The sequence below is a fragment of the Cryptotermes secundus genome, unplaced genomic scaffold, assembly GCF_002891405.2.
Source record: "Cryptotermes secundus unplaced genomic scaffold, Csec_1.0 scaffold214, whole genome shotgun sequence".
Classification (NCBI taxonomy): domain Eukaryota; kingdom Metazoa; phylum Arthropoda; class Insecta; order Blattodea; family Kalotermitidae; genus Cryptotermes; species Cryptotermes secundus.
This window is the reverse complement of record NW_019743149.1, coordinates 1-18,130: the sequence shown is the minus strand read 5'-3', so window position 1 is coordinate 18,130 and position 18,130 is coordinate 1. Positions and strand designations below refer to the sequence as shown.

General features: G+C 40.2%; 1 protein-coding gene across 1 annotated transcript in view; it reads left to right on the top strand.

The window, feature by feature from the left end:
- LOC111873791 (26S proteasome regulatory subunit 7) overlaps positions 1 to 11,817 on the top strand; it is a 36,795-nt gene extending 24,978 nt beyond the window's left edge. Inside the window, exons 7-9 of the mRNA XM_023868762.2 lie at positions 2,850 to 3,041; positions 6,884 to 7,079; positions 10,738 to 11,817. Of these exons, the coding sequence (XP_023724530.1) occupies positions 2,850 to 3,041; positions 6,884 to 7,079; positions 10,738 to 10,895 (546 nt within the window). The 3' untranslated portion in view covers positions 10,896 to 11,817. The remainder of the gene's footprint in view (positions 1 to 2,849; positions 3,042 to 6,883; positions 7,080 to 10,737) is intronic.
- The last annotated feature ends 6,313 nt before the right edge of the window (positions 11,818 to 18,130 follow it).

Here is an 18,130-nt window from a genome sequence, read left to right as displayed (position 1 = left end):
ATTTTCAAGTAAGTGTCTAAAAAGGAGTTAAACATTATATTAACATCATCACTAGAAAATGTTGAGTCCCATGTTTCATAACTCAGTTTAATTAAAAAATCATTTATTGTGTGTTTGTTTATTTTCCTTATTATTTTAAATGGTTTAGCATGTGTGTTCTCATGTTTATTGTTTTAAATGTTATGGATTGTGCATCATGATCAGACAATCCATTTATTATAGGCCTTACAGAATAATTTTCCCTTCTAGCAATATCGATGAAAATATTATCAGTGGCTGTAGCAGAATTTCCTTGAACTCTGGTGGGAAAATTTATTGTACTTATTAAATTATAAGTTTTCAGTAAGGTATCTAATGTGTTTTTCTTTTCACTATCAAGAAGGTAATTTATATTAATATCCCCACAAATAATATATTCTTGTGTTGAGGTAAATAGGTTTCTAAGTACTGTATCTAGTTTTATTATGGATGTATCAAATGTTTTCAGTCGGAGATCTAAATATTGTAATTATACACAGTCTGTTTTAGCTCAGGTTTAACTTAACAGCACATACCTCAAAATCTTTTTCTTTACAGTAATTTTTTAGGTCTATATTTACAAATTTCAAGCTTGTGGATAGATAGATGCATACTCCTCCTTTTTCATACAAGGTTCTACAATAGTTTGCTCCCAGTTTATAAGAATCTATGTTTAACTGCTGTAATTCTAAGAAATTCATGTGATGTTCTGTAAAACATAATATGTGTGGGGAGGCTGGATGTAGATGACTTAATAGCTCATTTGCTTTCCCCCTTAATCCTCTAATGTTCTGATGGAAAATATTTAAGAATTTGATATCGTTTTCTTTTTTGGTTACTCCATTTAAGGAAATATTTCTTTTTGGAGCACCTTTATTTACCATAAAAAATCCTTATTTTTCATACCTGGTAGTTTTTGGAGTCTATTTGATTTGTGTACTAGTTCATTTTTTTGCTCTGTAGTTGTTTTTACTGAGTCATTGATAGCTGGACAATTGTTAGCTTGTAGATTTTCATTATAATTTTCAGATTCCTTCCAGAGCAAGCAAATGTTCCTGGGTTCACCAATTCTTCTCCCACCTGTCTTCAAGGGTCCATTTGTTGGCAGAATATGAGTCCCTTCCTCTTCTAGCTCTTCTTCATCCTTCCCTTTCATTATAATTGGGTCAGACTTTTTCTCCCTTGATATATCCAAAATTTCTTTTACTATTCTTTTTACTATCTGCTCCTTACCTCTTGAATTCATATGTACCCCATGTTTAGTAAACGAGTCTCTTTCGGATTCTATCTCTATAACACGTGAAGTTCTGAAAACCTTCATAATTTTTTTTAACTTTCTGTTAAACCTTTTCACCTCATCATTTACTCATGATTTTTGCTCCAAGTCATGTCTGTGTGGTACGTTCATAACTAAAATGTTTGTGTGAGTGTTCTTGTTTACAAAGTTCCTAATTTGGATCAGTCCCTTATCAGTCTCATTTCTACTGACATCCTTAGTACCACCCCACACAATCACCAAGTCCTTTTTATAGAAGTCCTGAATATCATTCACACCTGAAGTTAAAATTATTGCTAGATCTGCACCAGGGTTCACTAGTCCTTGAACACTGTATTCCACATCTAGGTTATGTCGTAGTTTAGCCGCCATTTCCCTTACATGACTGTCACCAAGAAGTAAAATCTTGTTGCTTGGATTTTGAAGATTATCCTTTTTTTCTTCTAACCTTCCCACTTGTTTGTTGAAGAGTTACCTTTTTGAATTCAGGCTCTTTGAGATTCGACAGCACTTCAAAGCAGTTTGCAGTTATGACAGACTGGTTATCTTGTTGGATTTCCATCACATTTGTTTCTCCTAATTCGTTCATTCCCATATTAGTCCATTCTTCATCATCTTTGAGGTTATATACTAAGTCAACTTTATTCACATTAATTGGTATTATTTGTATTAGATTTCTCTTTAGTCCAAACAAATTCCTTTTCTTTTTTCCTGCAAGTAACTCCCAGTATTCTTCCATTAATGATGCTTTATCCTGTTCATAATAATTGTTTTGTTCTAGCTCACTCGGATTATTTAGTAACGAGTTTTCACCTAATTCAGCTTGAAGCATTTCTGTTATTTTTTTATAAGTTAAAATTTCTTCTTTTGCTTTTTGCAATTCTCTATTTAAGTTAGCGCAATATTGACAGTTTGTTTCCAATTTAACACTTTCGGTTTGAAATTTAAGTCAGAGTAACTTCCCTTACACCCTTTGGTAGCCGCCTTGTTGCTCTGTTGAGTTGCTCTCAGCTCGATTCTAGTCCTTTCCAACTCCAACTCCAATTCCACACAACAGATACACAATATTTTACTCAGTTCCCCACTATTGTCAACTAAAACTGCAGCACTGTTAGTACAGCCCATCTTACTATCCGCCATCTTGGGTCAATGCTTGTTTAGTAGTGAGTGATTAAATAGAGTTTTCAGTCACCTAGTCCAAGTGAATCTCAGGTTTGTAGATCTGACAAACCTTCCAAGTAAGTGATCTCTTAATATAAAAACACTGACTTCACTTATGATTACTGAGAATTTATTGTACATGGATAAGTTAGTATCCATTAGTGTGATGTTACAAATGTGAATATTACTGCTGATCACAAATTGTAAGATGGTGTACACAGTATCTTGTGGTAACATAATACAAAATATTTTGTCTGTCAGCCAAGGACCTGATCATTGTATGCACATAAATCTCATGCTGGTGGCAGTATTCTTTGAGACCATATCAGAGATTAGCCAGATTTAGTTTTAGGAGTGACTTCTGATATACCAGTGATATAATTTTTGTTTTCAGGGTGCAAGAATGGTGCGTGAGCTGTTTGAAATGGCTCGCAGTAAGAAGGCATGTTTAATATTCTTTGATGAAATAGATGCTATTGGAGGGGCACGATTTGATGATGGTGCTGGTGGGGATAATGAAGTGCAGAGAACCATGCTGGAACTCATTAATCAGCTGGATGGATTTGACCCTCGTGGGAACATAAAGGTGTGTTTCTAACAAACCTACACAGGCTTCTTGACACTGTGTATCTAGATACTGGTTACTTCATTAAATAAATCACAGTAGAATTTGCAGGCCTTGTGTAGCCTGAAATAGACTGGTAAGTACAGTTCTTCACATTTTGCAGAGGAACACCAAGAACAAAATGGAGATCAAGTGTATTTATAAGGAAACAAACTTAGTTATTATTTAAACGCAGAAGTTTGTATGCAATATTAAGAAATAGTACTGTGTAGCATAGATATTGTGAACTCATATGTCAAATTTATTTAAGTGTTGCTTTGTAGACCTGTATTATTTAGACATAAACATTGTTGCTGCATTTGATGGTGAAGATGACAACAACAACAACAACAGAGATGATTGTCTGTAACTTATTTTACAATTGCAAAGAGTAAAAATTTACTTAAAAAAGTTTTGATCTTATGATCATCTTTGACGAAGTCCGACAGGGTTGCCCAAGAACTAAGTGTAATTTTATGCTTGGATTATAAATTTCACCAGTGCCAGAGGTTTATAGCTGGTTTGTCAAACCACTGACCAAACTCATGAAAGAAACTAAATTATAGAATGATGGAAGAAACATGAACGTTTCAGTGGTTACCAGGGAGAGAAGCTGCCTTCCTGCCCCTGACCCTTTCCTATCCACTGGTGCACTGGGTCACCATATTTTTTGCCTGTTTTGTTTCTGTGGTGCACTTGGCATGCTGTTATTTTTTTAAATTACTGAAATTTAGCGAAGTTCATAATAGCAGTTGAAATCACATAGCCCAGTATCATTTCAATGGATTAGCAGAGAGCTGTACTGGTATTTAAATTTGACTGGAAAGGGCTAAAGAAGTCACTGTGTATGGCAACCATCCTAGGATAGCCCACGCTGGGTGAGAAGTTTGTCAGCATGGATGTGAGAAGTGTGAGGATTGAAAAACATGCTGTCACAAGTGCACAAGAGCTAGGAGTGCATAGTATTAGCTTCATACAGGACCTTATCAAATGCTGAGAGGAACTACTGTGTGACCTGACAGGAATTACTGGCAATTGTGAAGATGGAACATTTCCACAAACACCTTTATGGACAAGAATTCCAATTGCATATTGGCCACTCTTATCTTGACCTGCCTTCTCAGTTACAAGAACCTGGAAGGACAGATGACCTGCTAGGTCCAGTGTTGCTGATAGTAAAAATTTACGTTCAAACATCACCAAAGTCAGAATCACACGAGTGGATGCAGTCTGTAAGAGAATCTTCCTGGAGGCATATGCTCACTGCCAGACCACTGTCAGCTGAATGACAGGCAGGCAGCCTGGGAGTATAAAATATTGCTGCTACTGATGCAGATGGCTGAGACTGTGCTTCCCTAAGGAAGGAGCAACTGGGTGACAGTGATGTAGGACAAATTTTTTGGGAAGTGGAGCCTGGACAGTGTCCTGAGTGGAAAGCTATTTCTGATCACATTTCCACCCACAAGGGTTACTGGGCTCAGTGGAACTGTCTGATGGTGAGAGATGGTGTTCAGCAGCATCACTGGGAGTCAGCTGATAGAAGGTCCAGAGAAGGCCAAACACTCCTACCCAGAGGAAGGTGAAAGAAATGATGGGAGAGCTCCATGGGGGATCTTCAGGAAGACGTGTGTGTCAACAAAGCCACAGACATGGTCACACAATGGCACTAATGGCTGCACATGAGGAACAGCTTGGGGAGCTGGTGCCAACTGCAACATCTGTGCAGCAAGCAAAGGCCCTCAAACCCAGAGGTGGGGAGTGATGGACCAGTACAATATTGGTGCACCATTCAAGAGGATCACTGTGGAAATTGCAGGATCCATCCCAGAGAGCCAGAGGGGAAATTAATAACCCCCTGATTGCTATGGACTACTTCACTAAATGGCCACAGCTGTACACCATCCCTAATCAAGAGACATCAGTGGTGGCTGATATTCTGGTGACCAACTGCACAGTGATTGAGGCCAGAACTTTGAGTCATGACTCCTGCAGGATGTGTCAGTGCCTTGGAGTGTGCAGGATGTGTGCCACCTCTCCACGTCCGTTTGGACAGCTGGGTGTAATGCCATGTAAAGACTATAGAGAAATGCCTGAGGAAGGTCAATTCAGTGTTCCAGAGAGATTTGGAAAAGAGGGTATACCATCTTGTAGCTGGTCTTCAAAGCGTCCATTGACGAGACTATAAGCACGACACCTGCCAGCATGGTGCTCAGGAGAGAGCTATGCAGTCTGCTGTTTGGCGCTGCCCCAGATAAGGAGCAGGCTGTGACCAGATTCATAGCAGACCTCATGGAATGGCTGCATAACATCCATCAGTTTCTGAAGGTGGCCAGTTGCAGATGCATAGCCAACTCTGCTGGATCGCAGGAAAGAGACCAGGTCTCATGCTGCCTGACCTGGGTCAGAAAATGATGGTGGTCCACCCATACAGACTGGCCCCATATTGAGGGCCTACTTGGGACATACAGCCTTGAGGAGGAAACATGATTGTATGAGTGAGAGACAGGTGATGCATGGTGCGCAGCATAGCTCGAGAAACACCAAAAGCTTCCCCTCCCCTTTCTGGATGGTTCTAAAAGCTAAGGTTACTGAGGTTCACTGAGATGCTGTGAGAATGTTGAAGAATGATTTCACCTGAACAGAAGTGCATGGACTTAGTTATTCAAGTTGAGTGACTGTGAACTTTGGAGCAGCATCCAGCATTCATGTGTGATGCAGTCATGTTACTGTCACACCAAGTTATTGAATGGAAGAAAAGAACAGTGAAGTGGCATTCAGTAAAATAATAGTGAACTGAAACAAACCTGACATCAAGATTGTAAGTGAGAAATTGAAAATAATTGTTCCAAAATAAGGTTAACATTACAGTAATAAAGATTTATTAATAATGTTATATTTTAGCGTCCTGTTGCACTGATTTATGTCCATGATTTATTCCAGCCGTCTTACAGTGCATACACTCATCCACTTCACTCTTCACTCCTGCACTACATGTTTCGGCACAAAGGTGCCATCTTCAGGTGCTTCTCGATTTACGTTAAACTACTTCACTGCATGCCTTGCTGTTTTCATACTAAAATAACTAAAATATATGTTCATCATATATATTGATAAATATTAAATATTNTGTGACTCGCGTATTGAGATGCGACGTAGGGATAAAAAATCCTGAACAGTTTTAATATTTTTAATATTTAATATTTATCAATATATATGATGAACATATATTTTAGTTATTTTAGTATGAAAACAGCAAGGCATGCAGTGAAGTAGTTTAACGTAAATCGAGAAGCACCTGAAGATGGCACCTTTGTGCCGAAACATGTAGTGCAGGAGTGAAGAGTGAAGTGGATGAGTGTATGCACTGTAAGACGGCTGGAATAAATCATGGATTTATTAATAACACCAATTTTACGTATTTCAACTTCCATTTCATATAATTTATGATTTTGTGTATGAATAGGGTTATAAATTAATCAATTATCCTTTAATCATAACAGAGCTAGATATGACAGCAAATTTTGTATATTGTGTACAGAGAAACTTGGCTGTCATGATACCCACTTAACCAAATTTCTGGGAATTAGTAAGATACAAAAAGAAAAAATGTTCTAGTTTATCACTACTACATGACTTTGCAATAACTGCTTCCTATGGTTACAACTGAATGACTGACTGATAAGTCATGTAGTAGTGATAAACTACTACATGACTTATCAGTCATTCAGTTGTAACCATAGGAAGCTGTTACTGCAAAGGTTAGTGGCATCAAAGGGCCTCTCCACTAATGTTTGAGTCTTGTGATTGCATTATCTTTGTAACAGGTGCTCATGGCCACAAACCGTCCAGATACACTGGATCCTGCCCTCATGAGGCCTGGACGACTGGACAGGAAGGTGGAGTTTGGGCTTCCAGATCTCGAAGGTCGAACACACATCTTCAAAATCCATGCTCGCTCCATGAGTGTGGAGCGGGACATTCGCTTTGAGTTACTGGCCAGGCTTTGCCCGAACAGCACAGGTAATGAGCCTAACAGAACCATGAATCATGGTTCCTGACAGAGTCTAAACATAGTGAATGCTGGGAGTAACAGGGTGGCCATCATTGAGCTGTGGGTTAAACCTTTAAATGAGGTACTGGAGACAAGCAGACTGTGCCTACATTTCCCATGTAATTTCTGGAAAGTCATTAACCTGTAGAAGTGCCATCATATTAAAACTTATATTGGTTAGTACCGAATTAAAGGAAAAAAAATTGGAAAGGATGCACTCCATAGAGTACAAGGTGGCCCCAAAGTTGTACCCCAAAGGTTTCACGGTCTAATCATTTTAATTTAAGCAAGTATTCAAATTGTTGGCCACCAGCTCTGAGCTACTTGCTGACACAGAATGTGATGGCTGTATGCATCTGCTGCCATATGTCCGCAGTGATCTTATCACACACACACATACCATATCTTCTGCATTTCCTAAAAATTGTTTGGCCAGTCTGTGTAAATGACAGGCTTCAGGTGGCTCCAGGGGAGGTGGCCATTCCACAGGACCATGACACCTGAACCACTGGTTCAGAATCATAACACTCAGGAAGTCATGCACATTGTTTGCGAAGTCAGACAGTGCACCATCCATTGGACTTAAGTCCTACTCACTCCTCTCTTGTGGGACAGCTTCCTCAATGACATGTTAGGACCGTCTATAAGTGTGCCAAACACTGCTGTAATTGTGATGTCAATCTTCATGGGATACATCCTGTTATTTAACATGTAACGCACGTGAGTCATTGTGCAAACGTAAACTATGTTTAAATATGAGGGCTATTCAGAAAGTGATCTCCAGTGAGCTGTTAACAAAACAAAAAATGTGAAAAAAAAATATTATACACAAAAAATATGTATGTACATAAGCTACTTCTCAATATAGTCACCACTGGAACTGAGGCACTTGTAGCGGGGAGTAAGTTTTTGTATGCCTTTGTCAAAGAAATCTGCCACCTGTGAGCTCACCCACGTTTTGACACCTTCCGTCAACTCGTCACTATTGCTGAAATACTGTGATCCTAACCAGTTCTTCAGGCAGGTAAACAGGTGATAGTCACTCAGAGCGAGATCAGTGCTGTAAGGAGGGTGGTCAAACAGCTCCCAGCTGCATGCGGACGTGAATTGTCATGGAGGAGCACTGCACTGTGTGTCATTATTCCACACCTTTAGTTCTGAATGGCCCTACACAGTTTTTTAGCATTTTGCAATACTCTTCTAATCTTATCATGTCCTTTGTTGCTTGCTTGCCTAGCAAATGGTCATATTCCGTCACAGTATTTCAATATTGTGTCACTAGGTATCCGTCCCATTTTGCTGGAACACCAAACTTGAAGTAAATGAGACTTTCATATCTCTCAAAGGTCCTAGGGCTTTGTGAATGATAGACTACACATGGTTTAAATACATAATCACCGTTACATTTCTACCAGCAAGGCAGTGGTTCTGTCCTTGGTGGCTTTGAATCTGGGAGCACTGGCTTCTTTTTATGTGTTAGTTCAGCTTGGCATTCTTTTCTCAAACACATCCATCTAACTAAAGTTGATAATATTTGTTATAGTGAGTACTCCCTTCTTCAACAATTTCTTTGACTGGGGCTATGCTACAAGCTAGAAGGTCGCGGGTTCAAGTCCCGATGAGGTCATTGGATTTTTTCAATTGACCTAATCCTTCCAGCCGCACTATGGCCCTGGGGTTCACTCAGCCTCTCTTACTGCCATCTTTGAGCACACTGTCTAGATAATGTGGGACCATCAGCGTCTCACAACCCTATGGGCCTTCATGGCCTGGTACAGGGATAGCTTTACTTTACTTTTACTTACTTCAGGAAATTTAGATTGTGCAGACCCATCAACACTGCATCCTTCTCCACTAGTTAGTTATTAGTTAGTTATTTAGAGAGGGTGGGTTTCCCCATGCACCGTGACCAGTTTGATCTATTGTGCTTCCCTCTATGATATTCTGCCAGTCTCTTTACCCTACCGATAAATGGTGCGTACCATCAGTCCTGCCGAGCAAGCGAGTTCGGCCACTTGCTTAGCGGTGTCTATAATGCTTCCCCCACCTATCAGAGGCCTTAGAGACTGTTGTTGGGCGGGAAACGTCCTGGAATTTGGTTCAGTGATCCCCTTTGGGGTTACGAGGTTCTTTTACATGCCGTAAAGTTACGACACCGGACACACAGCTTAAAGTCCCTTCCGGAGGACTTGTTCCCTGAAATTTTCTGCCCTTAAAAATTTGACGACCTCCGCCGGGTATTTGAACCCGCGTACCACGAGTCATGAGGTGGGAATGTTACCTCTAGACTACAGAGACCGCTTCCTTCTCCACTAAGTTTTAAGTTGTGGAAAATGTGTTATTGTTTGAATCAATGAACCTAGTCACTGCTGGCATTAAACTCCTTAACTTCTTTGGAAGGATAATCATTCTAGATAGAATTATAAATATTTCTCACCTTTCTTTCATTGTTGCCAGATCTTCACATGAATATCCTTGTTTCTATCTTTTTTGATTGTCTATCAAAGTTGGAAGCAATTTTTCCTTTATTTCCAATATCTCTGGTCTTGTTTTTGACCTTACCTTACCAGCAAGTGCCAGGATAGTACTTCAAATTAGGCCCTGACTGGTGTCTTCTACATCCTCTCCACTCCTCATTAAATAAATGACAAATAAATATGCACTGAAATTTAATTACCCTGTCTCCTTCTCGTTATTGTCATCTTCTTCTTGTAGTAGGTTTTCTTTTGTAGAATGTTTAACAACACTTTCTCCATGGCCTGTTACAGGGATAGGTTTTTTTCAGCATAAGGACTATATTGTGTTGGATGGTAGGATGATAAATCAATTGGAAGGGGTGTGGAAGGAGGTGGCCATGGCATGGTACCATTCTGACATGGTGGACTGTGGAAAACCATGAAAAACCTCAGTCAGGATAGCTGGTGTCCCAGGCAAGATACAAACCGATCACCTCCAAAATTCAGGTCTAGAGCCATTATCTTTAGATCAGCCTGTTTTGTTTAGTCATTACCAAAGCTTCATTATGGGTTGTTTTACTGCCACATGAAACACTAATATTATCTCAGACACATTATTATTACTGCACTGGAAGTGGAACTTTCATTCTCCAAGCCCAACCAGATATCAGATCAAAAGTAAGAAATCCAGACAGTTTCTGATTAGTGGTGTGGTGATAGATAAATATGGAGAATCAGTAGGAAGATGACTGGCAAGGGTAAGTTTATGTACATTATTGGACTGTCTATGTAATTATTCTACTGAGGGCAGTGTTTGTTGTTTGTTATGTTCGTCATTTCCATGGAAAACAGAAGCAAACTAATCCCAGTACAGATAAGTGGTAGCAATAGACAACAGTTTTCAGTTGTTATTATGATGTTGGCCTAGTAGCTGTCTTCCCAGAACTTTTTAAGTTTGTAACATCCATGATCATTGAAATTGTGATCATGAAGTGTCCTTCAGTGTCTGTAATGTATGAAGGTGGATCCATGAAGGGGCTATGTGTAGAAACTGTAGCTAATGATGGGATTTGTTAAGTTTTTCCATTGAATTTTACATGAGCATTCCACCTTTGAAATGTGTTTATTTGCATTGTTTTATGGATTGTGTATTTTGATCTGTTCTCCCCAGGGGCTGAAATCCGATCTGTCTGCACGGAAGCAGGCATGTTTGCCATCCGAGCTCGAAGGAAGGTTGCAACAGAGAAAGACTTCTTGGAGGCCGTGAACAAAGTGATCAAGTCATATGCTAAGTTTTCAGCCACCCCTCGCTACATGACCTACAATTAAGCATTTCATTTCCTAGTTAATTATAATTAATTAATTATAATCTGATAATTATCAGAGAGTAACAGGAAAAAATTACAGTTTGTGTGTAAGGTTTTGCTTTGAATTCATTTCTGTGTGTCCAGTCAGCTAGTGAGTTGGTTGCCATCACCATTTTCACTGCCGTGAAATGCTGATGTGTATGAATATGATAGGTGGAATCTACCACTGTTCTTTCCAGCTTCTGGACACTTGCATTAACAGTTTGTCCAATGAAAATGTAATACATAAAGGTTCTCTGTAGCAAACTTAACATATTTTCATAAGTTCTGAGTTTTTCATGCCAGAGATTGTTCAGACTGATCGTTTGGGTTGTGACACCCCAGCTGATAGATACCAACATTTTGGAGGAACATGCTGCCTCCATCTTCATGGTTGAAGTGAGTAGGATGGGGTGTAGGATTGGTTGGGAGGAAGATGATCACTGAGACCAAGGGAATGGGCTGGGGGGCAGGGAGAGGAGGCTGATCCTGGCCAATGGGAAGAGTGGATAGGGAAATGGCCTTTTAAAGGAGTACAGTATGTTTTCATCTCAAGTGGGAAATGGAATAGTGGGAAGGGATGGCCCTCTTCAGGGACACAGTATATTTTCAGGGGAAAAATGGGGTTCTAAGAAAGACAGTCTAGGGATTTTTCATTGATGCAGAAAGTCCACTGCGATTAGACTAATTTGAATGAGGGAATTTCTTTAAATTGTTTATTATTTGGGTGGGGATTAGGATTGTTTTATTTTCATAATTTTATTATTTTAAGTGTATTAGTTTAAGCATATATCTAAGTTAACAGGAGATTTCAGCTCTCTCCCTTCTGCAAGGGAAACATAAGGGGTCCCCGAAAGATTCATAATTTCTCACAGCTTCACTTTCCCTCCTAAAGAAATATTGCATGCCTGGAAGTGGTTGTCTTTTCTCATTATTCCAGTTCCCATCTGTGATGAAAAATTGTGTATGCCCTTTAATGGGATAATTTTCCTACCCACCGTACCCAGTGGCCTGGAGTGGGCTCATCTTTCTCCCTCCCTCCCTCCCCCTCTTGGGTCTGAATGACTTGTCTTCCTTGCAAGCTGCTTATATAATAATAAGCCAATCCCTCACCCTGTTGGCTTCAACCCTCAAGATGGAGGTATCTGCTAATAAGGCTGCATGGTGTCACAGCCCAGAAGAACCCATTCTAATTTTTGATTGATGGTGAATGTTAGGTGTTATGTAAGAAGAGATAATGCTGTGCATTTGTGAAATTTACATAAAATAAAATTGTTGGTATTTATAAAATTGTGAAGATAAAATTTGATGCATTCTGGAATGTGGTTCTACTGGACTATGACACAGCATCATTGAAAGAAAAACTCTGCCCCAAATATTCTTGATTTCTGTATCAGTGGGAGATGTCTCATTCAATTCTCACTTTATTGTTACATATGTCTCCACAAATTAACTCTATCCTCATTTCTTTTCAGAGCCTTCTAAAGCAATTTCATAAGTTTTCTCACCTCATTGACCCTCCCAGACTTGCATCATTAGCAGTGAGTGAACTATTTTGATGCAGGATAGTATATTAATCAGTGAAATGTTTATGCTTGTTTTTTTGATATACATCACAGTTATGCTGAACTTTATCTTCAGAAGTATAGTAAAACTTCACTAATCTGAATATCACGAAATATTGCCTGTCCTATGTTTTTTTCAGTACCTTGTGGTTGTGATTGCTCATTTGTTCGATGACATGTGAGCAGTGAAGATCTCTCGCACTGTTATCCTGAAGAATTATGTTTTTGTGACCAAAAAGTGTTCTAAGTGGGAATAATTTCTAATGAAGGGAGAGTGAAACAGAAGCAATTTACTTTGAATATTATGAATAAAGTTAAAAATTCTTGACAAATCAGAGCTGTACTTCTGTCGCACAGCTCTTTGAAGAGTGTGGCATAGAGACATGACTGTATCAGATATAAACAGAATATCTTCTGAACCACACTCAGAGATAGTGACTCAAAATGACTGTTTAGTGTTCACGTGCTGTAGCTTTAATAATACACTCAGATCCTACAAGTTACAGCTGATGCAGAAGGGGAAGCCTGATGGTAAACAGCTGTGGCACAACTTTTGGGCTCATATGCTGAATTGGCTTGAGGAGGACAATTCCTTGCGGTCAAGGTGGTATTATGTGATGAGGCAACATTTTGTCTTTCTGGTGAAGTCAGTCCTAACCTTATTCTGCAAAAACATGTTATGTTCCTCAACATGTGCACAACAACCCAGAATGCACATATTTTTTATCAGCTGATCACAGGATTTACTTACTTACTTACTTACTCATGGAGCTGAGCCCTTCTGGAGGAGCTGCCAATTCTGCAGCTACTCAAGAATTTCCCAGCATTTTATGGAACCTGAAGGTTCATTACCGTGTTCACAAGAATCCTATCTCTCAAAGTCCATTCTAAAATTGTCCACCCACCTATGCCTTGGTCTTCCCTGTGGCCTCTTTCCTTCTGGCTTTCCCACCAATATCCTATATATCATGTATGCTATGAAATCTGTCACAGCTGAAAGACAAAATTTGACATACCTTGTTTTGGTGGATCATGGCATGTCAAAAAGGAGGATTTATAAAAGCCATATTCATATTCGGCAGTTGTAAAAAGCAGAGAAACTTGAAGAATTATTGTTTGTTATGAAACAGACCCCATCATGCTATTAATCTTTGTTCAGTTACAGTACCTGTTTGAGGTTGTGAATCTCACTGTATTACAGCTATTAACATTTTTTTATTATCACTCAGTCCTGACCAACCTTTCTCCCATATGGCCCAGATTAGCAAGGTTTTACTCTTATTTGATATGTACAGGATTCTGTGCATTATTTGTACTTCTGTCTTCAGGTGATTGTTCTATCCAGACCACTGGCTCTAGTATCTAAAGGAATAAATGAAAAGATAAAGGTAAAGCTATCCCTATGACAGGCCATGGAGGCCCATAGGGTTGTGAGATGTCGAGGCTCCCACATTTTTGAGACAGTTGGCCCACAGATGTCTGTGAGGTTGTCAGCCCTATGCACTGGCTGCCCTTTACCCCCAGGAAGATTCCTGGTACTCATTTCTGTTGGAGGCTGAGTCGACTCCAGGGCCATAGTGCGGCTGGAAGTATTAGGTCAATTGAAAAATCCAAAGACCTTATTGGAATCCATTGAATCCATGACCTGGTCTGTACCATAGTGCCTCAACCAACTATGCTACCGCATGCCCCCAAAAAATAAATGCAAATACAAATCCCAGTGTATTGACAAGGAGTCAGCTGAAGATGGGAGCAGAGCCAACTCCAAAACTCTGTTACATATACCTCAAATAGCAGGTGATATCCAGTGTAACTATAATATATTGAATTAGCTACAGATGAACACTTTAGAGCAGGGATGCCCAACTGATGTCATGTCGCCTAGCAGTTGGTTTTGTTTAGCTTGCAGGAATAACCTTCCAATCCCCAAAATGTATGTTACTGCTTTCATCTTTTAAAAAGAGATCTCATTGATATATTTTTATGAAAAGTGCTTACTAAATACTCTTGTGTAATTTTTCAGTCCATTTCACATGACACATAATAAGTAACATAGAAAAATATGGAATTAATATGATCCCATTATCATATGCAGTACTAATACAGTCTGACAAACCTTTAATGGCGTGATTTTAAGCATTATCAACCTGTTATATTTAATTGGTATGGGGGGGAATAAAAAATAAAACTAAAAATTTAGAAAGTGGCCCATGGATATGTAGCTAAGATTGAAGTTGGACAGCCCTACTTTAGAGAATTATTATAACTGACATCATGCTCAACTTAAGATGAAAATTATACTAAGGACAACAGTTGATTTCATGTCAAAATGTGACATGTACGTATACACTGTTAGGATTTAGGGGTGACCATAGATGAGGTTTGGATTGGAGATTGATTTATTGACCACTTACTGTATACACACATGACTCGTGACTACACTTTACAGATCATTGACACAGACTAGTGTCCTGAGTCTGTTACATTCTCCACTGTTTCCTGGCAACGGATTTTACACTGGAACTAAAACAGTCTCACTGAATTACTCCAATATCACACATAAAGTCACACTCTTTCAGTTTATTTTTCTTCACAGCCTTCCACGCAGAACTCAACTAACAACCAACTGGGTCAAAGTCAAAGTCAAAGTCACATTGCGACTGATGGTCAGTCGATCAGTAAGATGACCAGATATTTATTGCTGTTTGACAGTTACAGTCTTGTTTTTGTGGGGTGCCCTCTCTGATGAGATGATGGGTATGTATTTTGTATATGCTGCTGGCCCTTGCCAACACAGTCTTTTTTGGGTCCGAGTCCCTTGGGATTTGTGACCATGTTTTACTGTCTCAGATTTGAGACTTCCCTTTTTGTCGTCTCCTACGACTTGCAGGCTCACGGTGGTGGTATTTGATCCCGCTTCCACACAGGTGAGCTCTGACTGTGTCATTCCAGCTGTCTTCAAGATAACTCCTTGGCAGGAACCACACAGAAACACAGTCCCTAGATTGTTGTAGAGGCATGTTTACCACCCTATTGAATAGCATGGGTCATGGTGCAGACCACATAGAAAGAATGCCATTTCCAACAGTAACTCTATTGTTGCCTGTGTATTCATTGCCGCAGGAACATGTTTACTGAGTTGTTGCCCAGAAATGGTCATTGTTTATAGAGTCCCAACTTAGCAACAGGTCTGTACACCACAATACTCGTGGATGAATAAGGGGTGGGCTTTAACCTCTCCATACACAACAACTGTGAGTAGTCTGCGTATAGCCCCCTCTGTTCAGCCTCCCCAACAATTCTATATTTCAGAATGCAGTATCTTAAAGGGGTGTGTAGGTAGTCACTTGGTTCCATAGTGTCCCAGGCGACAAATTCTTAAGCAAGCTATATCTTCACAATCACCTGCTTTTCCCGGACACCTTCTGCATTGGTTGGTTAATCCTGATTTAAAAAGGTGTCGTGTAAACAGCACTGTCAGCCATCATAGTTGGTTCATATTTAGTTTCAACAGTTCCCTAGTTCTTTTGGTAGAGGGCCCTTATAGAAAACCATGGACTTCCAGCATTTTTCATGGTCTGTGTCCAGGCCCTGACAACCTTGACAACTCCTGCCGAGATGTCACATGCCAGTTCAGGTCCTATAAAAAGATTTTCAGACCCCAATCTTGTCAACTGATCAGCAGTTTCATTACCCTTGATACCTCTTTGACCTGGCATCCATATCATTTGAACTCTGTTAGCCAGTTTGCAAAGGATTGTTGGCAGTTCCAAACCAGTTTTGACCTGATCTGGTAATTGACAAGAACTTTAATCACAGATTCACTGTCAGATTATAGATGTTTCTGCTCTTGTATCCCTTATCTACGCAGATGAGTCAGAAAGTTTCAGCAGTGATTCATATTAAAGTTTGTTGTGTTGGTTGTACTGTTTATTTTGTGAGCAGGTAGAAGGATGAACTCCTTATGTGATTGTGAAATACTTTCTACCTTAACTGGCCAGTTTTGGTGTTATCATTGCACAGTTAACATGGCTACTCTGCTTTCCATATGCACCTAAGTAGGGCAGCGTGCAGTTATATGATTTTTGTGGGTTGAAGGTGTACTAAGGGTTCCAAAGTCGGTCTGGACATGATGCAAAGTAAAAAAATCTGCCAGGAATGGAATGTCAGCAGACCAAGCCATAATCATTGGGGTCTAAATTATTTAGCTATTACTGCTCACTCCAATTGTCTGGCACAGGTCAAATACTGACTGGCCTATAGGCCATGCCATAGTTGAGACAGGTAGTAGCCAGCTTCTTACGACATCAGCCTGTTTGACCCTGGCTCAAGTCAAGTGAGATTTGTGGTGAACAAAGTGGCATTAAGGCAGGTTTCCTCCGAGTACTGCGGTTTTCCCTGCAAATTCTTATTGCACCAAATGCTCACCCATCATGGGAGTTTGGTACAGTAGGCCACGAAGTGGACTCGTATCTCATCCCCCCCCCTCCATGAAATAAAAACAAACTAAAGCACTGACTGGCTGACTGGTCTACCCCTTGCAGTTAAACCCCGCCGTCCAGCCCAGTCCAGCTTGTAGCTAGCCACTGTACTGACAGCTACTCAACCCGCCTGATGTACTAATTTCTAATTTTAGTAATTACTGATTTACTACTCTCTGCCTCATATTCGAACAGCGAACGTAAGCACGCAGCCAAACAGTGCTTTGTCTCACCTATCACGGATCCGGCATTGAGTTCCCCTTATGTTCTATGCCAGCCATCAATCGCTTGAAGTATGGCGCGGCCCTGGCAGTGGCCTTGAACAGAATTACGTTTTCGCGCATAATATTACAGACGTACGTATGAGTAATAGTATGAGGGGTGAGCCATAAAACTGGCCCTCGCACTGCGACCTTCAATGATGTATTGTGCTTCTCCTTTGGATTACAGACGTACGTTTCAGTGGAGGTAGGTTTATGCTGGCACGTCAGTATGTTCGTAACCGGTACATTACGCTTTTACGTGATGAAAGCCACATAAGGTAAACTATAAAGCCGGGTCCAGACTTGTTGCGTATCCCCGTATCGTATCTCCGTATCGTATTAGTGTGGACGGTACCCCGTATCATCCTTCCGTTGGAAAATGATACGCAACGGGCTGTTCGCTCGCTTGGCGGGCTTTTCCCGTCGCATCAAAGGGACGACTCGGGTTGCAGTGGTGCCAGTCTGGACGTATAGGCGGCTCCATTGCGCTTTGCTTATCAGCTCCAGACAGTTGGAGTGTAGTCATCAAGAGCATCAAGAGTGTGCGTTCTTCTGTTTGTGATTCTCTGTTTATATACTCTGAATGGATTGGAGTAAGGAGAGCATATATTTCATTGATGAATATAAAAAGAGGGATACGCAACAAGTCTGGACCCGGCTTAAGATATGCTGTCGAAAACACAGAAAGACTGCTCGTGATGATTTTTGACAGCCGCAAAAACTGTGTGTGATGGTGTAAGTTGCCCGTGACAGTGGAGATGTAAACTTGCCCAAGCTGTTAGAAGTAGATGTAAATCAGACACGCTCAGACAAGTAGCCCAGAGTGCCGGGAGGAAAAAGAAGTGACGTGCGGCAGCAAGGTACTTTCATTTCATTTCATTTATTTCATGTCCATGGATCATTATACAT